The 25293-nt window shown below is 34.3% G+C and overlaps 1 protein-coding gene across 3 annotated transcripts in view; it reads right to left on the bottom strand.

Moving 5' to 3' along the window:
• Window positions 1–25293, bottom strand: part of CNTN5 (contactin 5) — a 1391028-nt gene that overhangs the window by 544124 nt on the left and 821611 nt on the right. For all 3 annotated transcript variants that reach the window (XM_086678621.1, XM_086678620.1, XM_086678619.1), the window contains one exon: window positions 13008–13229. In XM_086678621.1, coding sequence (XP_086534747.1) covers window positions 13008–13229 — 222 coding nt within the window. The remainder of the gene's footprint in view (window positions 1–13007; window positions 13230–25293) is intronic.

The following is a 25293-nucleotide window of genomic DNA, read 5'->3' as shown; positions in this document are numbered from 1 at the left end:
AAATAAGCATTAAAAATATATATATATCTGTTTGTTGTCTTCACAATTGAAAGACAACTTGGCTCACAAATTATGTGTTCATTTTTTTTTTAATTTTTTTAACATTTATTCATTTTTGAAAGGCAGAGAGAGACAGAACGCAAATGGGGGAGAGGCAGAGAGAGAGGGAGACACAGGAACAGAAGCAGGCTCCAGGCTCTGAGCTATCAGCACAGAGCCAGACGTGGGGAATGAACTCACCGACCGCGAGATCATGACCTGAGCTGAAGTCGGCCACTTAACCGACTTAGCCACCCAGACACCCCTATGTGTTCATTATTAATTTCATTAATGATTGGAGATATTTTTCCACGTTCTGACCACATTTAACATTACCAAGGTAAAGTCAGAGTCCAGCCTGACTTTTCTCACTCCTAAATGACTGGATTTTCCACCTGGATGTCCATAGGTCTCTTTCCTCATTCTGATTTTTTAAGAATTTTTAGGAATATGTCTTGGTATTAATCATTTTGTATAACTGGTAGGTTCAAGACATTCTTTTTCAGGAAGATTTCTTCTTTATTTGCTCAATTCTCCTCATACCAATTAGGGATATATTTTAAGTCTTTTTTATCATCTGTGTAACAACTTTTATATCCTTATTCTTTTCTCATTTGTTTAACTTTTTGAAATATTATAGCTATATCCTATCTTTTCAGTTGCTTCCATATTACCACTAATGAGATTTTCAATTCTGTAATGGTTTTATTTTGCTTTCCATTTGTTTCCTGAGCTCTAAAACTTACTTCTTAACGTATTATATCATCATATTTAGTTTGATTTCACATTTTTGTTCTTTAAAATATTTTCAGCCCTGTGATTGTCAGTCACTCTCTCTAGGGGAAGATACTTGTTCAAGGTTTTGGGTGGGGCCCACATTTGATGAACTGGAATCTGGATTTAACCAGCTGCGAACAAGAAACTGAGGCTTACTAACAACCATATGAGTCAACTTTTAAGTAGATATTCCATGAGTCAAGCCTTCAAACGAGAATGCAACTACAATATCATCTTGATTAAAATCTCAAGAGGGACCTTTAAACAAAACTATCCAGCTAAGCCAATTCAAGATTCCAGACACACAGTTTCTGTGAGGAAATGAAAGGGTCTTTTAAGTTGCTCAGTTTTGAGATATATTTTACATATAAATACTTAATTAATAAACTATTTTTTGTCTTCCTCTATTACTTATGAGAAAATGAATTAAAGAAAAATAGTAACAGTGAGAACTTTGAACTTTCCAGGAAAAATAAAGGATAAAAGTGTCATTTACAAATAACGGTACTTGTGAAAGTAAAAATGCTTAATTTAGGGCCTCCTGGGTGGCTCAGTCAGTTGAACACCCAACTGACTCCTGATTTTAGCTCAGGTCATGATTCTAGGGTCACGAGATTGAGCGCCACTTTGGGCGCTGACAACACGGAGCCTGCTTGAATTCTCTCTCTCTCCCTCTATCCCTCTCCCCTACTCATGTTCTCTCTCTCTCTCTAAAATATATTTTAAAAATGCTTAATTTAAGTTTCATTGGAATGCTGTCCTATAGCCATACACTTAGAGAATTAGAATAATTCTCCATTCATTTTAAGCATTCTTTCTAAAAGTTTCTGGGATATTTATCCAGTCTTAGCTTGATCACTTGTAGTAATACATAAAGTCTTCACAAATTACTGTTTTATTGTTGGAGTTATCTTAAAATAAAGTTCATATTGAAATAAAAAGGAAATTTGTGTCCCAGATGAAGACAGCTTTTTACTCATCTCTGCTCTAGAATACATATAGTTTACTCAAGGTTTCCTATAATTGAATTGATTAGTACCTTAATAATTCCTTTGTTAGTTTACAGAAATTTCCTATAAGATTAGAATATGAAGGTTTCATTAAGGATATTTATGTTCTGCTGATAGAATAGTATGGATAATAAGAAATTAATTTAACCAAAATGTTTTTTTTTAATTTTCCACTTTAATTTATTAAAACAAACTGTTTCCTACATAATCAAAAGAACTGGTTTTGAACCATTTTAACCACAATTGATTAATAAATGAAGAAGTATACTTTAAGAGCCCTTTTATACATCAGCTTCCATGAAACCTTTTTGCCATTATTAGTACAAAGTTATATTTCATAAGGTTTTGCTTATTCGTATGAGGCAGGGACCACTTAATTGCTTACTAATCACATTTCCTTTTCCTAGGAACACTGGAAACTTTTTTAGCCTTTCTTATGATTGGATTGGAGCCATGTAATTTCCTTCTGGACCAAAAAGATGTATGTGAAATCCAGTACTAGTCACAAAAAGTCATGCACAATTCTCCATCCCCTCTTTATCAACTAGCTGAAGGTAAAATAGCAGTAGATGCCAGTGAGGACCTAATAGAGATCAAAGGTATTAGATGGGACAAATCTAATGATACCCAAACTCTCCACATGGAAAGGCATTCATTGAAAAACTAAATCGAATGTGATCTGAATGAGAAATAAATATGTATTGTGTTAAGAAGTTGATATAACATTCAGAATTTACTTGATTAATATTACATTTATTTTATTTTTTTAAGTTTATTTATCTTTAAGAGAGACTTCGAGCAGAGGAGGGACAGAGAGAGAGGGAGACACAGAATCTGAAGCTGTCAGTGCAGAGCCCTATGTGGGGCACAAACCCATGAATGGTGAGTTCATGACCTGAGCTGAAGTGTCAGACGCTTAACCGACTGAGCCACCCAGGTGCTCCATAATTAATATTACATTTAAAGCAAAATAATTTTCAAGCTTTTAAAGAGGATATAGCTTGATTAGTAAGCCATGTTCACTGAAATACGTATAATCATTAGATTATAGGACCTGGCTTCTATTCCTCTTCCCTAGTTCAAACCTCTTGATTACTACCTAAAGTAAATCTCAGACCTAAGGCTTAAGACAGGAGCTATTCAACCACTCAACCTTAAATATAACTTTATCAGTTATAGTGCTCCAATTTTTATAACTGCTTTCTAATTAATCCTTCAGGTCGGGTACTTTTTCATATACCCAAATTCTGAAAATAGATTTTCATCCTATGTCTTTATTTATAAATCCTATTTTGTTAATCCTTCTAGAAAGTCTAATGCTATTATGTAGTAGATATTTTTACTTAATGGATGCTGTTTCTTATTTTGTTTTTTCACACGAGGTTGACTTACAGTATATTGTCATATGACCAAGAGTCTGACTCCATTTTTCTATCTTTGACCACTAAAGGCTTTCAAGCCCCATCAGTAAATTTTCCCCTTCTTCTTCATCTCAGGAAAAGCTGATAAGCCAGGATAAATATCTGAAAAACATCCCTTCCTTGACTCAGGTGGGGAAATTTACACTCTACAAACCCTGACGCACATTGGAATTTTCACCAGTCCCCACTCCCCAGCCACAATAAAACCCAAAGCAACTCATTTGTTCCTTTGCTCAAGCCATTTTCAGACCAACCTATTATGTTCTTATCAGCAAGCCTCATGACATGAATAATAAATCTTTTCATGCCCTTCTGGCATATGTGCAACATCATCAATCTGTACCTGAACCAATTTTGGGTTGTGGAGTTATTGATCTTACTCTCTGCAAGGAAACCACATAACAAGTTAGGGCTCAGTCATCTGCATAAAGAACAGAATTTTCTCTAAGGAAAACATTCCTCCAAAGGGATTTTCACCCATGGAAGCAATAGGTCTCCAAACCTTTAACTAAAATATAGAAGGTAGACATGTGAGAAAGGCACTGTTGAATTCCCCTGAGAGAGGTTTTTCTTAGCTTTATGTCAGGAAAACAAGATATGTTGTTGTTTGGTCACAATGACCCCAGCCATGGAGATAAGCCAGGTCTAGGTTTGGAGGCAATCATATAGCATGGCATAAATTACAGATGTTTAAATTACATTTGTAAATCATGAAATCATATAAATAAATATAAATATAAATATAAATATAAATATAAAATTTCTTTTTCTCCTTTTCCCTTTTGTTATCTAGAAGCCTTAGTGACAATCCCACCCACCACGGTCTCAGCAAGCCCCCAAAACAATATGGAATTGAGGGATATGTGCTTCATCTCCATGTTTAGGCAAGTAGCTCTCAAATTATTTTAATAACAAATATTTTATTATTCACCCTTTATAATTTTTAAATTAACGGATACCTTCGTACATATATCTTTCTGATTAATGAAAGGACAAATCAAAGGGAAGTAATTTAACATAGAATAGTATTAATTTGCTATGTAAATTCTCAGGAACAATTATAATAAAAGATATAAGAAACTAATCAAAAGTTTGTTCATAAAATCCCCACAATTACAAACTGATCCAAGTATGGTATTGGTGGCTCAAATATTCTGAGTGGCATTATCATTAGGTGGTATGATTTTTTAAATGGTCAACAACTCCTGGAAAAACTCTTAACAAAATTAAATATAATCTTCATGTAATTTATATGATTTTGCACTGGCATGCCCATTATATTTCAAAAAGATTTTGTATGTAATATAATACAAAGTTGGGGTCTTGTCATAGAAAATTCTAAAGAGAATTTTAATAATTTCTCATGTGAATGCCTGGAAGGACATTTAAGATCCCTGTGCATTATAATTATAGGTTATTTAACATTCCTGGTCTCCACTCTCTAACTTGAAGTGATGTCATTGAATTACTGAGACAACCCAAACTACCTCACTTCTTCCTACATCTGGGAAGTAGACACCTCTTCTTAGAATCATTAGGAGAAAATAAACATGAAACCACGGATGCCTAAAATTAACATGGTATTGGCCGTAATCTTCCATGAGAGATGTCTGAGTAGGAAGATAAAGCTCTACTGTGAAATGAGGAGTCTGTTACCCATTTGCCTTCCTCCCAGTGGAGTTTCTTAAAGCACTGGCATGTTATTTGTTTATGGACACAATGGTTTACCTTGTAGAGTCCTGTCCTAGGATCAAGCTGGTATCCCATTCTAACTCCTTGTGAAATTTCTGTCACTTATCGATAGGCCACCCACATACTAACGTTTTTCCTGCCAAGATGGTTTAAGTGTCACCTCATCTGAAAGTCCTACAGCTAGTTTCCCTAGGGAAGCCATGCTTCTTGGTGTTGGGTCATTCTGTTTCCAGTTGTTTCCTGGATCATGACCAGACACTTAAACTTGTTTTTTATACTGTAATCCTCTCTTAAACAATTGTTTTATGTCTATTTTTTTTCAAAGATTAGGTCCAATGTCATACCCCAACACTTTCTATCTGCTGATAGCTCTAATTTATGGCTTTTCTAGTTTATTCATGTAATGTGACGTAAGTATCTCAGTAATATCATCTAGAAGAAATATCAGCCTATAATGTCAAACACAATTACAAAAAAATGCACTTTTAATATCATAATATATTTTATATGATATTCCCCAGAAATTTTAAATTGTTTTATTAGAAATTACACTTTATGATGACATTCATAATTACAAATGTGAGAAAAAATTTTCACACCATGTGAACATCTAAAATGAATTCTTGAAAAAATATCCAAAACTTCCTTTAAGTTTCTTTTCAACTTAAAATTGTTTCTTTATAAAAGTTAAACAAGTGTAAACTGTCTTTATAAAACTTTCAAGGATTCCTAAGAATTGAAGAGCATTATTTATTAAAAAGCATTGTGATGAATGTTTCATGGGTAAGTGACATTATGCTGTGCACATAATATAAATTGAGAGTCTAATAGATTTTTTTGTCATTTTCTAATGTAGCTATAAAAGGAAGGTCAGATGATTCAGAGATGCTATCACTTATGAGAATGTTCAAAGTGTACCAACTCCATACAACCTTCAGAAGATGCCAAACTACTATGCTACCATGTCAACAGAAGGAGGACATTGCTTTTGCCTCTTCAATTGTAATGCAGAATACAAAGTTTAGGTAAACAATATTCAGTCAAATGTTCTATCATGGTATATAAATTCACCCTTAATTCAGATTTAAGTTTCCTCAAGTAGATACCTCTTTATTCAACAATATTTGTTAAGCTCCTAGTAAGCTGGCACTACTCTAAGTGACGAAAGCAGATAAAGAATAGTATATGAGATGCTTTTTGCACAAATGGCATACAGTTAAATTGGAGAGAATAGTACACTAATGTAAAACAATAATAGCAGCTCTAAAAATTAACAATAAAATAAAGAATAAAGTCACAAAGTTTCAATGAATGGTCATAAAATTCTAAGGCGTTTATTAGGATATATTTGTTTTTAAAGCAAGAGAAACTGGAGTGATCTGATTTTTTACATAGGAGTATATCACCCAAGTGAAATACCATTTCCCCTCCTAGAGGGAATTCTTATTCTTATAAAAGATCATCTAAATTTTGTATTTGAACCTCCAAAACAATTTATCAGCAAAGGTTGTTTTGAAGAAACAACAGAAAATTGTTAACACAGAGATTGCTTTGAGTTATGATGCCATTGCACATGTGCCAAATCAAATATGGAAATAAGCCATGTCAACAATGAAATTCAGCCCAAGGTACTGAGGATATGAGGCAACAAATTTGGTAAGGTGTGGGAATCTTCCACATGTCAGCAGCTACTGGTTGAAACTCCAAAGGCTGGGTAGACTCAGAGTGTTATGTAAATTACAAGTTGTGTTTATCATTGAGGAAATGTAAAAAATGCATAATTATATGCTTAATCATAGTAAAAATATAATCTGCTTCAATTGATTGTAACTTTTCCATCTGATATAGCATTTGTAGTCTCTGAAGCTCAGGAATGGACTTCCCTAGTAAAAATCTGAGCTTTCGTGTCAGCATTACTCCTAATCCAGACCTGCCTCTGTTCAAGGAAGATAAAATATTTATTTATTTATTTATTTATTTATTTATTTATTTATTTATAAATGTTTGTTTATTTTTGACACCGATTTTAAGCTAACCATCTTGTCACAAATAAAAGAATGAAATGCTCTCTACACTTGTTTACTCCTACTAACACCACCACCACAACAAAAAGAAATGAAGTCAAAGACCAGTTTGTTGGCTATTCATTTATAAACGGAGAAGGTAACGTTAGCAGTAGTTAACAATCCTTGTCCACATCACAAAATCCAAAATTAGTGCATATTCTGCAGGTGTTTGAGGTGCTGACTCATAAGGGCTTTCAATTAACCTATATTACCATGAGAATTTCCAATTTAAACCTTAGTCAACTTTTTAAATCAATTAAGTGACACATTCAAACAACTACTTTAGAGTAATTATTAACATCTTCGTGTCTTTTAAAACTAGATAATGCCTCTTCTTGGGTGGAACATTTGCAGTGATAAAATTTGAAGTGATTATAATTATTACCCAAAATAATAATATCAAATTGAAAGCAAAATACTTTCTGAGGACTTCTCTGCTTGACTCTAGTGAGCAACATTCTCCCTTCAAAGTACTGCTCCATTTCTCTTTTTTGCTTCATGATTTTAGCTCAAATATTTTTCTTCATTAACTATCTCTACTTCCTGACTGAATCAAGTATTTAGTGACTGACTATTCTGTTTTTCTTGAAGTCTTCCTTCTTTTGCACTGGCTTTCTCCTGCTGCTGGAAGTTGACTACTACATTGTGAGCTACCCTGTGGAAAGTTTCACTGAGAATGGCTTCTGGCCAACAGTCCATGAATAATTAAAGCCCTCAGTCCAACAATTATCAGGAGCTGAATCCAACCAACAACATATAAGTGAGCTTACAAGTGGATCCATACCCATTTGAGTGTAGGCATGAAATAGCAGTCCCAGTTTGTGAAAGACACAGGATCCATTTGAACCACATCAGTGAGTTCCTGATTCACAGAAACTGTGAGATAATAAACAATAACCTTTGTTCATTCTGTTAGTATACTCACCATACTTCTACATTTTCTACAGAGGATTCTTCTTACAATATCATAATTTTAGGGTTGTCTTCCTAACATCCATCTATTTTAATTTTCTGTGTTATCTTGTGATCATCTCAACAGGTTGGTATTCTTCTCTAGGCAAGCTAATCCCTATAGCCCATCAAACTTTGTTTATCCAGATCCTGATTATGCATTCTCCTTCAGAATGGAAGTTAGATAGAAGCCAGAGTCTTTTGTAACCAAATGTTGGAAGTCATATTCCATTACTTTTTCCACAATCTATTCTGCAGTAACGGGCTACTAGCTTTGGCCCACTACTGAAGAGAAAGAATTACACTGTAAATATCAGGAGATGGGAATCATTGTGAGTCAGTTTAGATTTTACCTACCACATGCTTAATTATATTAGTTTCAGAATTTTTTATTTTAAGAAATAAAGTATCACACACTTGAGGTCATCAACCTTCCCAATTCTGGTATCATTTCTCTGCTCTCATTCTCCCTTCATCCTTAGAGGTAAGTGTTATAGTCAGCCTGATCCCTCAAGTTCATGTTTTTAAAATTGTACCGCATATATACCCATATATAATATCCATTGTTTTCATTTTTAAGTTCTTATATATATATATATATATTATATGTAGTACTCTGTAACTTTGCTTTTCACTAAACATTGTATTTTGAGATATATCCATTTTGTTTGTCAAATTATATACATATATATAGTTTATTTATATATACTTATACACTATATTTATTTATATATATTTATTCACCTTAACCATTTTTCATTAATGAAAAATTACAATTTATGTATCCATTTCCTTTCTGATGAATATGGGTTGTCTCCAATGTTTTGTTATTAAACATATACTGCAATGAATATACTTTTATGTTTCTTTGTGTATGTGTGGGAGAGTTCTCCAGGTTTTATATACAAAAGTAGAATTTCTTTCCCAAATTTCTTTGCAAATGAGATTTCTACATTTTTCAGAAAAATCTTAGCTCTATCTTGGGGTACTTCTGGGCTTACCTCTGAGCAGGAGTGGTATGACTTTCTATTCAGGCTCTATTAGTTTTCTCATTTTTCACAAAAGCACGTCAACCCGGCTTTATTCTCTATTAAGGCTAAAGACAATTACCTGACAAAAGCCATATGTCAGGGTCTTATCAGAGAGAACAAACTCAAAGTCACATCTAGCCAAGATCTATCAAATTCTAGGATGAGAAAACAATAGTTATGGAAGATTACTTGGAAAATACTCAGACTCTCCATTCTTTCTGATTCTCTAAATATGAATTAAACTACAGTAGCAAAGGACTTAAATTATATGGCACTAGTCCAGAGCCTGGAGACTTGCTAATGAAAACATGGTCTACCAAGTAGCATCATCAACATCACATTGGAACTTTTTATAAATGCAGATTATCTGGCCTTACTCCTGGTCTACTGAGAGTATCTATTTTAACAAGGTTCCCAAGTGATTGTATGCATATTAAAGACAAGAAGTACAATTTTAGATAATTATTTCTCATTTTGTAGTTGATTTTTGGGCTAAGAGTACCTTTATTAAATATGATAAAAATTCTTATGTACACAATAAGAATAATGTTCAGAACACTGGCTACTACATCAAATAAGAAACTCTTAATGAGGACCCTCCAAAAAAATTTGTCTGGTCTTAGTGTCAGATATAGCGGTGCTTCTACTGAATGACTATTTCACTGTATTCTTTGGAACACTGGAAAATATGTAACTGGCCAGAGTTTATTTTTCCTTGACTGCTAATTACCCAAAATAGGGACTAGCTTATAGCAGGTATGTAGGCACTTACAGTAGACACTTTGAATTAATATCAAGCCTGGCTCTATTTTAGCTCCTATTTTTGTTGTTTCATCATTTTCATGTGTTTTAACCCATATTTACTACCTGTATTGTATTTATCATTGTGAGCTATATTAATTTACTCTTGGAACAAGAGAAAAAGGAGTAGAACACTAGTTGGTACCAAATTATACCAAAAACAAGAGACTCCTATAGTTCTGACTACTGAATAGATTGTACTTTGTTGTTGTCTCATGAAATAATGATGCCTCAGGAACACAAATCCAAAACATCTCTGCCTAATGACTGTGATATTGGAATTAATATAGTGGGAAGTTTTTTAAGACTTTATTATTTTAATTATTTTTTTTAGTAATCTCTACACCTAAAGTGTGTCTTAAACTCTTGACCCCAAGATCAATAGTCACATGTTCTTCTGACTGAACCAACCAGGCACCTTAACACTTATTTTTTTAAAAGCAATTTCAGATTTACGAAAATATTAAGAGGAAGGTCCATAAAACCTTCACCCCTGCACATGCAGATCTTCCCCTATTAGTGACATCATTGCCAGAATGGTACCACTTCTTTTTTTTTAACCAAAGATAAACATAAATTGACATATCATGATCATTTAAAATCTATCATTTACATTAGGGTCCACTCTTGTATATTATGGGGGTTTAGACAAATGTTTAATGATTTATATACATCATTATGATAGTCTGAGTATTTTCATGGCCCTAAAAATCCTTTGTCTATGCCTACTCATCTCTTCTCCAAACACCATCACTGGCAACCACTAATCTTTTTGCTCACTCCATCTTTTTTTTTTTTTTTCTCAGAATGTTATATAGTTGGAATCATATAATATATGACTTTTCAGATTGGATTCTTTCACTTGGTAATACACATTTAAGGTTTCTCCATGTCTTCTCATGGCTTAATCACTCATTGCTTTTTAGTGCTGAGTAATATCCCATTGTCTGGGTGTATCACACTTTATCCTTTCGCCTTCTGAAGGACATTTTGGTTGTGTCCAAGATTTGGCATTTGTGAATAAGTCTGCTCTAAATATCCATGTGCAAGTTTTTATGTAGACATAAATTTTCAATTCCTTTAGATAAACACCAAGAAGTGCAATTGTTAGATCTTATGGGAAGAATATGTTTAGTTTTGTAAGAAACCATCAAACTGTCTTCCAAGTGGCTGTATAATTTTGTATTCCCACCAGCAATTGATGAACATTCCTATTCCTCCACATTATCATGAGCATTTTGCATTTTCAATGTTCTTGATTGTGGCCATTCTAATAGGTATGTATGTGCTGGTATCTTATGGTTGTTTCAATTTTCATTTCCCTGATAACAAGTGATGTGGTCCATCTTTTCATATGATTATTTGCCATTTGTGTTATCTTCTTTGGTGAAGTGTCTCTTAAGGTCTTTGGCCCATTTTAAAAATTAGGTTGTTTGTTATCTTATGTTGAGTTTTAAGGGTTCTTTGTATACTTTTGTTAACAGTCATTTTTCAAATATGTCTTTTGCAAATATTTTCCCCCAGTCTGTGGCTTCTCTTCTAATTCTTTTGATACTGTCATTCACAGAGCATATTATGGGAATTTTAAAATTATACCAGAAATAAGTAATTTGAAAAATAAAACATGATCAAGGAGCTAACATTACACTTAAATAAAATTTAATGCCAACTCTATGAGATGATGCTCACATGGCAACAATTGGTATGAACAGTGTTTATACCAGTTTTCCTGGTATAAACATGTTTTCCTGTGCTTGGCACCACAACCTAATATGATATTTCTAGAATATTTCCAATAATTTAGTTCTTGCAAAATGTTTCTTTGCATGTTTAGCCCTTCATCAATCATAACTGAACTGTAGTCCAAAGTGTATTGGACTTAAAATCTGGATATACGTAAATGAAGATTGCCTACTTATGGGGTACCATGGTGGCTCAGTCGGTTGAGCATCTAACTTTGGCTCAGGTCATGATCTCATGGTTCATGGGTTTGAGCCCTGCATCAGGGCTGTGCTGACAGCTCAGAGCCTGGATCCTACTTTGGATTCTGTGTCTTCCTTTCTTTCTGCTCCTCCCCCGCTAACACTCTTTCTCTCTCAAATATAAACATTAATTTTTTTTAATGTCTACTTATTAGCAATTTGATTTTATCAAAGATACTTATCTGTTCTGATTTTCCACTTACATAGAAGAGTGATGATATCCACTTCAAATATTTATTGAGGGGATTATTGAGATAAGCCATACAAAACAGTCCGGCACAGAGCCTGCTAATACTTGGTTTTTAGTGTTTATCTCTGACTGCTAATTCCTTATATTATTTTGTTGATATATTTAAAAACAATGGAGTTAGAGAATATCTAACAAACCTTGTTCAAACATAATGTTAATAGCTACTCAGAAGTCCTTACTTTAACTGATGTATTAATGTTGGAAATTTGCATCATTTATTTTCCACTCAGAAATAATGCTAAATATACTCTTTCTCCAGGATCTGGCACCCATTCCTTTGAAATGTAATTATCAAGATAGAGAAGGATAAGAGATTCACTTTAATAAACACCAATTAATAAACTCACACAGCGAAAGGAGAGCAGAATATGCCACCTGAAAGTATGCCATTTTGGCATATTGATTATTTTGAATTAAAGTTTAAGAAACAGCTGGGGCAAGAAGGACACTCCAGCCCTCCTTCATTGTCCTGAAGGCAGGAAACCAACCTGCCATGTAAAATGGTAGGAGAGTACAAGGCATCTTTACCACCAGAAATAGGTAATATAGGGCCAAGAAGACTATATAAACAAATTTTGTTACTTGTTCACTAATATATTACCTCAAGTCAAAACCTCTTTATCCTGCTAATTCTTCACAAATTTATTGATTCTTTGTCTAAAAGGTATAATAGCTGCCTGCTTTTAATTTTGAAATTAGTTTTTTTTCCCTGTTAATATCTTTTATGTCAAATTAATTATTAGGCCAGCCAAAGACTGGAAAGAAAAATTTTTCCACACATACATTTTCTAATCACATTGGCCAACCTCTCCATTAACATCCTCCACTTTTCCAGATCTTAAACACTCTGCCACTTTCTGTTTTAGGGGTATTGACTTTTCACTTCTCTCCCCTATTATAATAGTCTTGACCCCAATGACAATAGTCTTGAAAAAAGTGTTCCTTACATGTTTAACTCCAAAAGGTGCAGTTTTCTTTGATACTTACCATCTCTTTTGAAGGCATCTGAGGAATGATAGAGATTGATGGGGGAATAATAATGTTGAGCTGTCCCTCGCCAGCTTGGTGAAGAAACACTCAGTGTTCCTAATGAAGGATTGTTATATCGAGGTCTAGTCTTTGAACCAAAGAGAGATGAAGATGAACTCTTTTTAATTCTTAGCAAAGCAGCATATGAAGTAGGGAAATTAGGAAGAGCTCCAGAATATTCTGTAAAAGAAAAACAATAGTAAAAAGTGAATTATGAGGAGAGTTTTATTTTTTTCCTGTGAATTTTTTTTCTAAAGACATTGTGAGCAACTTCCTTTGGAGCTGCAACCAAATGCAAACTACAGAGAGTGATAATAAAATAAAATAAAATGTTACTTTTATATTTTAAAGTATTTTCTGGAAATTTCTGCTAGTTACAGTTATTCTGCTAGTAAAGTCAGTTCTCTCACTTACTTGCCAAGAATCAAAGAGTATCTGGATCAATTACCTGATTTTCCCTACAAAGATGACCTCTTGGCATTGGACTCCAGCTGCCTCATCTTCATTGTTCTTGTGTTCTTTGCCTTATTCATCATTTTTAAGGCATATCTAATCAGCTGTGTTTGGAACTGCTATAAATACATCAACAACAGGAACATGCCGGAGATTGCTGTGTACCCTGCCTTCGAAGCACCTCCACAGTATGTTTTGCCAACCTATGAAATGGCAGTGAAGATGCCTGAGAAAGAGCCACTGCCTCCTTACATACCTGCCTGAAGAAGTTCTGCCTTTGTCAATAAACCCTATACCAGCTTTTTGTCTTGTTTATTTTACAGAATGCTGCAATACAGGGCTCTTCAAACTTGTTTGACATAAAATACACTTTCCTTTGTTTAAGCATTTATTTTCAAACACTAACAAGCTTTTTTTTGACATCTATTCAAAGTCGGGTTTTTTTATCATTATGTCTATTACATTTTAATAGTGTTTTTGAAGACAATCTAGGTTAAGCAAGAGCAAAGTGCCATTGTTTGCCTTGAATCGGGGGAGGGATGGTGGTGTTCTCTACACATTTTCTTGTGTAACTTTGCACTTTCTTTATATAATAGTTTGCATTTTGGTTATTTGCTGCCCTGGATACTTTCAGGAAGAATGACTAAAATATTCAGGGTGAGTAAGTTGGGTATAAGATCTGAAGTTTTAGCTATGAAAACAGGAAAAATCTATACCATTTTAACTTGACTGTGGAAGATGATGGTTGCACGTTTCTAATTTGTATGTGTTTCCATCTTTGTGATAAGATGCTTTAATAAATCTCTTAAATATTAAAAAAAAAGGAAGAGAGAAAGAAAGAAAAAAGGCAAAGAAGAAAAGGAAAGAGAGAGAACAAAGGAATGGAATGGAAAGGAGGAAGGAAGAAGAAAAAAGGAAAAAAGGAAGAAAGACATCCAAAAATTCAAGTCTTCATTTCCTTTGTCAGGAATGTTTGGGAATTAACTTTTTTTGTCTTAATGTTAAGGTATCCATTCACATACATTAGATCAGTTCCTTATTTATTATTTAAAAAATAAGGAAAAGGGAAAAACACACATATTAAATTATATTCTATGAATATAGATTGAATCTTCATGCCCTAAAATTTATCACTTAGTAGGAAAAAATGCATCTAATACAGCATATATTTTGATAAAGCTGTAAGTTATGCTCCATGTTCTTGAAAACAGTCAAGTTCACCATGGAAAATAAACAATTTTGGATAAAATTTGTTTTGTAGACTTTGTTATATAATCCATATAATAATATTAATTATTAAGTGGGGGTGCTGTTATGAAATTCCTTCTTTCATTGATTATTGATAAATGTATTGACCATATTTTACTTTAATTCCCAAGGTTTTTCAATAGAAAATGTATAGATAGTGGTTGAAGTAGAATAGACTAACACTTTTATGTCCGTAGGAGAGAGTCAGGTTAGTGTTTAAAAACAAACTAATTATGATGAATTCTAAAAAACAACTAGGAACTGGAATTGTTTTCTATGGCAAATATCAATTGAATTTGACAATTTCTTGATCTTGGAAATATTTTTAAAAATCACAGTTTTGTTCAGACTATCTGATATTTGAACTTAATGGATGTTACCTTAATTTGACAAAAAATAATTTATCTCTGTGAGTAAGCTTTCTCATAATGAAAATTATTTAGAATCATTATACTGCCTCATAGAGATATTTCTGAATGCAAGAAGCATTTCTGTGAATTGAGAATAACACTTTAGTAGGTGTTAAGCATCAAATTAAGTATAACATTTTCTGTTTTGTGAAATCATAAATATGATTTTTCTGAAACTCAAAAAAATATATTTTTAGATGTTCTCTACATTTAAATTGAGTATGATATGTATAATCAAAGCCTATCAGGAGCTGTTAAGAGATTCATGTCCTTTAGTCCTTGTGTTCAACTTACAAGTATGGTGAAGGTGGATCAATTTTAAGTGAAAATAGCTAACCTCTCTTGGGCAAACTATATGAGAATAGATTATGAGTAGACATAAAAATCTCCTTTAAAACCTGGAATTAAACGCAAGTTTTGGCACCTAGAGGTGGAAGGTAATGAAAAGAGAATGAGTTTTCCTTTAGAGGTACTTTGTAATTGTGGTCTCTGAACTTATTTGTTTCTTAGTGCAGTCTGTTGCTTTGTGTTTTAGCTGCCTACTTTGCTTTTGTGTGTGTGTGTGTGTGTGTGTGTGTGTATGAAGTGTACCATGCTAGTATCAAAAATTAAAATGGAGTGTGAGAATGTGGCTTATAGTTTTTAAAGCTAGAGAAGGATAATCAATGAAACTAGAAGGGCCACAATGAGGTTCAAAAGCCAGGATCATCCCTGTGGATATGAAATATATATATACATATATATATTGTATGTATATATATATGTATATGTATATATATGTATGTATATATATATGTACGTATATATATGTATGTGTATATATATGTATGTATATATGTATGTATATATATGTGTATATATATATGTATATGTATATATATATTCCCTACCGTATAAATAGATGTTATATATAAAATATAATTAATATAATATATATTAACAAAATACATACTGGCTAAAGGCATCAGTAATTGTCTTATTCCACCCCACATAAATAGAGATGAACCAAATGCTAATGTGGCTGTGTGCTCCACACCAGGGCTTTGTTTGTCATGTAATTAGTTGCATCTGTTACAGTGGAGATTCCTTTTTCATCAAAGTGAACTCAGAACTTTTGCTAGAAATTTGAAAATTTATTCATTAATTCATGTATTCAGCAAACATGTAATGAGAACTCGGTAGGGGCTAAATGCTAGGGATACAAAGGTGAAGCAGGTACTGCACTCGGCTTAAAGGAACTTATGATATAGTGATGAAGAAAGGCAACTATACATGAACTTTATTCCAACGTGATATAAAAGTAAATTCAAGGATTTAGGGGATCCTCTCATCCTGTCTATGGTCCATCAGAAAATGTTTTCCAGATGAATTCTATCTAATCTGAGTCCTGAAAGACAATTGGTGACTAGTTCAGCAAAGCTCTGAGTAGGGAAGGAAAGATATTCTGGCAAAGGGAAGAAAGTACATGAATATCTGGAAAGGAAAGGCAATAGGGTGTGATGGTAGATTAAGTAATCAGGATCTCAGTGTGTGAGGGAGAGAGGTGGGAGGAGAAATACAGCTGAATAGGTAAACTGGGATTAATGATGAAAGGCCTAGGATGCCATGCTAAAATGGTAGGACTCTGAAATAAGAGTAATATACATTTTAGGGGCGCCTGGGTGGCGCAGTCGGTTAAGCGTCCGACTTCAGCCAGGTCACGATCTCGCGGTCCGTGAGTTCGAGCCCCGCGTCGGGCTCTGGGCTGATGGCTCAGAGCCTGGAGCCTGTTTCCGATTCTGTGTCTCCCTCTCTCTCTGCCCCTCCCCCGTTCATGCTCTGTCTCTCTCTGTCCCAAAAATAAATAAACGTTGAAAAAAAAAATTTAAAAAAGAGTAATATACATTTTAGAAACATCTTCCTGGCTGCAGTGTCATTTGGAACAAGACAAAAGGAAAAAGAAGACTAATCAAGAGTCTAAAGCTGTAATGAAGGCGAATATTAGTCACGAATGAGGAGGTGATATAATGCGATGGGAATAAAGATTACTGATTGATTGGATTTGAATCAAGGAAGGGAAAATAAATCTAGGGATACTCAGCGCTACAAGAAGATGGATAAGGGTGCAGGAAAAGGCATGTGCTTGAAGTGAAAGCTTATGAATTCAATTTGGAGCAGGTGGAGAGATTGAGGGACTTCTTAGGACATTCATTCTGATTAGAAAATTCTGTAAACATAGGGGGATACAGACTCATGAGAGATTATTAAATGGTAACCAAATAGATAGTTATTAAACCATGAGAATACCTGTGTTTGCCAAGGCAATACATAAAATGAGGAATAGAGTGTTAAAAATGGAACCCTGACAAACACCAGTATTTAAGAGAGTAGCAGAGGTAAAGAAACCTATAAAGAGGAAAAGAAGAAAAGTGTGAAGTTACCAAAAAGAGGGGAAGAGTCTTTCAAGGCTGATGAGAGAGAAGTTGACAGTGTTGAAAGGCTGGGTCTGCAGTGAAGGGGTGTCCCACAGCAGCAAAACTGCTTTACTGCTGCACATATCATGCACAGTGAATGTGTAAGTGGTCAGATTCAGGAAGTGAAGAAGAGTTTCTGAGCTCTGGAAGAGAGTCTGAAACCCTTACATTGCCAATTCCATTACATTAGACAAAAAAGATACTGGCCTTAGCCTGTAATCTCCAATAGTCTCCTGGACTGGGTGCAAGCAACTTTCAATTCAGTGAGGTCTCCCACTCTTGGGGGCAGTTCTAGCACTTCTACCTGTTGCCCTCCTAGCTGTCCAGCTTCTTTTTATGACATCTCTAATTTTCCCACTCTTCATTCCCAGTTCTGGGGACCTTCAGCTCTGGAAAATAGATCCCTCAGTATTAATAAAAGGGAAAATGATGTTTCCATCCTAAGACTTTGATTAACCCCCAACTTTGAGAGACTGAATTAATTTAACACATATGGGGCTCTCTTGGGGGTGAAAAATACTGCATCACCTTCCTAAGTTTAAATTAAGGTATTTGAATTTCTATCCATCTCATCTTATTGCTCACTTCTTTCTAGGATCTCAGCCCCTTCAAGATTTACAAGCTACTTATCTTAACACCCTGTCACCACCTGCTGTCCTCAATCCCCTTCCTCTCCAGTTTAGAGTTTGTTGTTCATTACTTAGCCCCTTCAGTGTACCTTCACTTACACTGGCCCTTTAACCTCTCTTGCTTTCACAGACTGAACTCCCTGTCTAGTTTAAATTCAATTATCAACATGCTGTGTTCCTGAATGCATCTGGAAAAGAACAGAAAATCATTCGTAAAGGTCATAATTCATGATATTAAGAGCGAGTGAAATTTTCTAGTTCCTCAGCAGTACTACCACATTTCCCTAATCCATTTAATATCCCATCCCTTTGGATGAATAATTTACATCTATCCTTCATCCCCAAGCTCCACACCTTCTTGGCCTTCCTGATGATGATGTTCCTATTTCATGAAGAAAGTAGAAGCAATCAGAAGAGTGGGTCCCTCACATGCACACCCACCTGTATGTATGTTAATATACCCTACCTTGCTTTCATTGCTTTGCCAGCTCTTCCAATCTTGTGCAATGAATCTCATTCCAACTCATCTTGACTTCTCAAGGATGTCTTTCTAAAAAATCTTCTCTAGCTCTCCTTCAGCACCAATTTTTTTCTCCCCATTAGATTATTCCCATAACTGTACAAATATTGATCTAACCTTTTTTAAAAAGGTATCTAAACCTACCACTCCTTCTGATGATTTTTGTTAACAACTTCTTGAAAAGAGCTATCAGTGGTCATTGTGTTCAATTCCTCTTCTGCCATTCTCCCTTGAGCCTATTGTAAACAGTCTTATTTATAACACTCCACAATGACTCTCTTCTCATTGCTAAATCTAAAGATCAGTTTTAATCTACGAGCAACTTTCACCATGGTTAACCATTCTTTTTTTTTTCCTTTAAACATTTTCCTCATATGATTCCAGTATAGTATAATACCATGTTTTTATTCCTATATCACTGGCTACTCCTTTTTTTGTCTTCTCAGCTTCTAAATTCTAAATGTTGGTGCACTCTAGAGAAAATATTTTCTGGTTTAAATTGAGTCATGATGACAAGGTAAAAAAAAAAAAAGCTTGTTGGAAAATTTCCTTTTGTAGCAGGTTTCTCACACAGAGAGTCGTGACACCGAGGCCTTTTAATTTCCAGGAAGCAACTTTATTTGTGCTGGCACCACTCGTTGGGTTCATACCCGAAGAACTGACAACCGAACATCACGTGACACATTTTTAAAATACATTTTCTATTTTTTTGTCTCCCATACATGGTAACATACACGTATATGTAGTCTGATTAAGTAGTCTCAGTTTACAAGGTCATGAGTGATGTCACATAGGCGCATAGCCCGGACAGCTTGAAGTTTTCTATCTCTTTTTTTTTTTTTCTCTCCTTAGGGAGGGAACCCTACCATACTTTCAAGGTACTCTTTTTCCTTTTCCTTTTTTTCCTTTTTCTTCATTATATGTATATATATATATACACATGTATATGAATGTATATACATATATATATATCATAGTCCTTCGTTCTACATAGTTTTAGAATAATTTTATTTAATGTTTCTCTACTAATACTTTACCAGTTTGTAGTCCTCTACCAATACTCCCAGATTGTAAATTCCATGAAGGCAGCAACTGGAGCAACTGTATTGATGATCTTATTCATGAACATTAGTTCCATCCCTGTGAGCAGACCTTTACTCTGGTCTGTAACTTGAACCAGCTCTGTCTTTCATATTCCAACGTTTTCCTATGCTCATTTTAACTTCCACTTGTAGTTAATAGCTCTTTATTCTCTCTTCTATGCTTCTGCCTCAGCTTCTAAATATTTCCTGACCTCTGTCACAGAAAGCACCTTCTGAGATAAATCATTTGATAAATCTTATTCAGGATTCAGAATATGTTTTTAGTCATCACTTCAAGAATTGTCATTTAAGGGGCGCCTGGGTGGCTCAGTCGGTTGAGCGTCCGACTTCGGCTCAGGTCACGATCTCACAGTTTGTGAGTTCAAGTCCTGCATCAGGCTCTGTGCTGACTGCTTGCTCAGAGCCTGGAGCCTGTTTCAGATTCTGTCTCCTTCTCTCTCTGCCCCTCCCCTGCTCATGCTTTGTCTCACTCACTCTGTTTCTCAAAAATAAATAAAATGTAAAAAAAAAAAAAAGGAATTGTCACTTAAGAAATGGAAGCATTAAAAATAAAAAAAGAAAAAGAAGGAAAGAAAGAAAGAAAAAGAAAAAGGAAGGAAGAAAAAGAAAAAAGGAAGGAAGAAAAGGAAGGAAGGAAAGAAAGAAGGAAGTGAGGAAGGACAAGGGGAAGGAGGGAAAGAAGGGGAAAAGAAAGTAGGAGCATAGGTTGGGATTTCAAAAAAGTTCAGTGAAACATAAATGTTAAGTGGCACTCTGCCGGGCTCTGGACTGGTTTTCTTCTACACATTAAGTCCTTGGTTTCTTTAAGCAAACTTAAACACCATTTGCTCCCTAATTCACTCCTTTGTCATTCAGGATTCATTAATTTCTCTCAACAACTCTTCATTGAAATTCTACTATGTGTTAAGAACTGGGGATACAATTGTGAGTAAATCACAAATGGTTCCTGCCTTCATGGAATTTACAATCTAGGACATTGGTAGGGGAATGCAAATTGGCAAAATATTAGTAGAGGAACATTAAATAAAATTATTCTAAAACTATATAAAACTAAGAATTATGACACATATAATGGGGGGAAAAGGAAAAAAGAAAAGAAAAGAAAAACAAAGTGCTTTGAGAGGATACTTGCCAACATCTTATTTTTTTACTTTGTTGCCATTATGACTCAGTTCCTGGCAGGAAAACTCTTCTCTTGGCTCTGGTATACATCTTCCTCCTACACCTTGGCCACTCATTTTATTGATTCAGAATTTTGGATAAGAGCAGCTTTGTCAGTAAACCTATTTGCAATGTAAGTTCCAAAGTTAGATTGCCTGGATTTTTTTTTTTTTTCAACGTTTATTTATTTTTGGGACAGAGAGAGACAGAGCATGAACGGGGCAGGGGCAGAGAGAGAGGGAGACACAGAATCGGAAACAGGCTCCAGGCTCTGAGCCATCAGCCCAGAGCCTGACGCGGGGCTCGAACTCACGGACCGTGAGATCGTGACCTGGCTGAAGTCGGACGCTTAACTGACTGCGCCACCCAGGCGCCCCAAGATTGCCTGGATTTAAATCTGTACTCTACATCATAGCAGATCTATGGCTTTGGGCAAAATACGAATAACTCTGTTTCCTTGCCTTTAAAATGGATGTAAATAACAACTGCACTTCCTGTTGTTGTAGAGATCAAATAAAGTAATACATGTAAAGCACTTAGAAATTTGCTTGTTCACAGTAAGAACTAAATAAATGATAACTATAGTATTTTTTATTATTATCTGCACTTAAGTTATTACCTCTGGTGGACATAATTGAATAATGGGCTTAGGCTTCCCAGATTTGATTGGGATACAAAATGAAAATATAAATACCAAATTTTAATATTCATTTGACTTTGAGGAATTAAAAGACTGGCAAATGGAAGAGGGATAGTTGCAATTTCATTTTCCTGACAGGTGTATTCCTATGAGTACATTCTTAAGAAAAAATTTGGGCGACAAATGGAAATTATGAATCTATAGAAAACACATCGGTTTTCGTGTTTGTTTGTCTTTTGTTTTTGTTTGTTTGTTTGTTTCTATTGGCTAAACCAAGATCTACTCATTTTTTCTCTGTTTTCTTATTTAAGGTTTGAAAGGCAAAGTAACTAATAATTCTTTGTTGGAGAAATCTTCATCAGTTGCTCAAACTTTTATTGAATATCTATGCTGAAGATGTCAGCAGAATCTAGTTATACGTTAATCATTTTTTCTTCTATTTTCTCACTGCTCATAGATCAGACCTTAGGGGATGTGTATTATAGTTATTTCTAAAGTGGTCTAGAGATTTGGTGATAAAACTCAATTAACCTGGTGCTCTCACACCATGAAATTCCAGCTGGAGGTTGGGTAGGAGTAAATATTAATGCCTTCATTAAATATTTCCTAATCAAATGACCCTGGGACCACTGAACCTATATTATTTAATAAAATTGTAGTCTATTAAATTAGAATGACATTGTCACCACTTGCAGTCTTGGGACTAATAGCATTTCTTTTCCATTACCTAAAAGGTCACTTTATAGATGTCATTGCCATTGAATGTAAATAATATTCATGAGATAATGGGTTAGAATTAGTAGAACTAGGATTTTTATGGCAATATTTATGAACAAATATGGATGAAAATGTTAATATGATAAAGGATACATTTTAAAATATTTAATCCCTATCATATTTAAAATTTCCTGAATTTTCTGATATCAAGTCAACTTCAGAATTATATCTTTGTCCCTTAGTATGAAAAACATGTTTGAAATGAAATTTAAAGCTCTTAAAATATTGATGATATAATTAAAATATCACTACTTTATTCTGTATTAAATCTTTTTCTGTCACTTCCCCACACAATTTTTACAACCAAATAAATCCAAGCAACACCAAAAATTCATGAAAGGACACACTTTTGTATAAATTCATTTATTTCCTATAGTTTTAGTTTGGTTTTAAATATTTATTTAAGCCCATGCAATAATACATATAAATAAACTATAGAATCAAATGGTTGATATGTGATGCTCTGAAGAATAATGTTTAATCATACACTCATAAGTCAGAGGAGCAAAGAGTGACACCATATATTGATGACACAGCATACCAAAAATGAAGAAGTCATACAATACCCAAACCTGCACTGTGACTCAATTTGGCATCAAAATCAGCATAAGGAAATTTGATATCTGACCTTTTTCAGGGTAATTGCTAAGGCTGTCCTCTCTTTGATGAGAATTAATGTTAACTGTGCAACTTTAGCCTGCCAAAGTTATGAAGCTTGCAAGGATGGATGTAACACCTCAGTGAAGCCAGTCATGTGAACCATATTTAGAAATGGTTAATAATTTATAAGTAATGTGCATCATTTCAATTTAGTTGTGTGCATCTATGGCAGAGGAGAGTTTGAAATAGCTCAAGTCAAATGTACTCTATGTCTCAGCTCAGCACTTTCAAGAACTGCATTATGTGCAAACTTCATAGTGTTTTAGCTGGAGAAGTGAGAAAGGATATGCAGAAGATTAAATTCATTTTTAAAGCACCAAAGTCAGGCATCTAAACTGTACTACTCCTAAGATTTAAGGAAAAAAAAATAACAGCATTGCATTTCTAGTTTTCTTTGCATAAGATTGAAAGATAGGCATACTTACAGGGTAAAAAGAAACATAGCTCTAAAAGTTATTTCTACCACTCCTATTCAGATACACTATTTAACATTTGAAGTCATAATGATTTAAGACGTGGAAAACTTTATTTTTTCTCAATAGTAAATGTTTAGTTGTATGCACAGATTATGAAAGTTTCTTCACCTTAATCTGGATACTATATATGTTTTTATTGAAAGAGAGAGTGGAGACAGAGAAAGACACACTTTCTCATAGTTTTTCTGTTTTGTATATTTTTTCACTATTGTTATAAGTTTTAAAAAATCAATAGTATTTAGATAATTCATCGTTAAGCTATCAAAAGACTAAAGTGTCTAAGACTGATACGCCTGTTGTTTTCTAATCACTGAGGAAATTAGTAAGGGCAGGAGCTAGTTGTGAAATATAACCAAATTAATTTAGTGATTAAATAATTCCCTCTTGTTTTGGATAATTAAGGGTTTCGGTGAAGTTTTACGTCTGCAATGATTATATTAGGCTATTTGTCTTCTTTGTCTCTGTATGTTTAAGATAGATCAGATAGTATCTGATAATAAATCACATAAAGCTGACATTATTTAGCAATAAATGCTATCATTAAAAATAATTAAACAAAATGTATCCTTCCTCTCAATTTTAGAAAATACTCTTGGGAAAGTTAAGCTTTCATTATATGTACATATAAAAAATAAGCAAGTGTGGGGGCACCTGGGTGGCTCAGTGGGTTAAATATCTGACTTCGGCTCAGGTCATAATCTCATGGTCTGGGAGTTTGAACCCCTTGTCGGGCTCTGTGCTGTCAGTTCAGAGCCTGGAGCCTGCCTCAGATTCTGTGTCTCCCTCTCTCTCTGCCCCTCCCCCACTCACGCTCTGGTCTCTGTCTCTCAAAAAATGAATAAACCTTAAAATAAATAAATAAATAAATAAATAGTGTGTTTCATTATGTCCAGTGCTTCCAATGATGCAATATCAATACTAGAATTTCTAAATCTATAGAATGTGGATGTACTAAGTCTATTGCGGATTTAGAAATGGAATTCAAGATGGCCAATTACATTAATGGAATTTTAGATAGCTAAGAATTATCTTGAAGTGTGTGGGCTACATAGACATACATAATGCAATACAGGATTTAACATTTATTTAATACGCAGAAAATGATCTATTATTATGTATCCCAAATCATAAGTTAACCATGGAAATACAAAAGCAATAAAACATAAAATATTTCTTTAAAAAGTTCTTAAAAACTAAGAGAAGAATAATATAAACTTCAGGGAAACCACTTTATAATCATGGAATTTGAATAAACCTCAATCTGATACTGATAGCCTCTCAGATAAAAATATAGTGACAGTTTTAAAGAAATGGTCTTCCCTGGGTTTAGTTCTTTTCAAAGAGGGGATATGTGGAAAGTGATTTTTAATTATTGCATAAGCAAGTAACAGGGTACAAAGCCACCCTCCTCATTAAGAAAATAAAGGTTTCTCTCAGGCCTGGTGGAATCCTTACTCTGCATGGGCACTGTCTTAGGTATATTCTCCGTAAGGAATTTACCTTACAGAACCTACCAGGTTCCAAGCAAGCTGCGCTTTCCCACTTGGATGGGCGTATTGGTTCTTGCCTTGTCCAGCTACTCTGAGCCCATCAATTTCCTTATATTTAACCTTTAAAGAAATCCCTACATTCTTGTCCTTTAGCTGTTGGTTTTTCCAGCAATCACAGTCTCATTGGGATTACCAGGCCACAAGCCACACTGTTAATAGAGAGT

The sequence above is a fragment of the Puma concolor genome, chromosome D1 (assembly GCF_028749965.1).
Source record: "Puma concolor isolate L17-30 chromosome D1, mPumCon1.1.hap2, whole genome shotgun sequence".
In the NCBI taxonomy this organism is placed as follows: Eukaryota; Metazoa; Chordata; class Mammalia; order Carnivora; family Felidae; genus Puma; species Puma concolor.
Note: the sequence above shows the minus strand (reverse complement) of the source record. Positions and strands in the feature narration are given on the sequence as shown.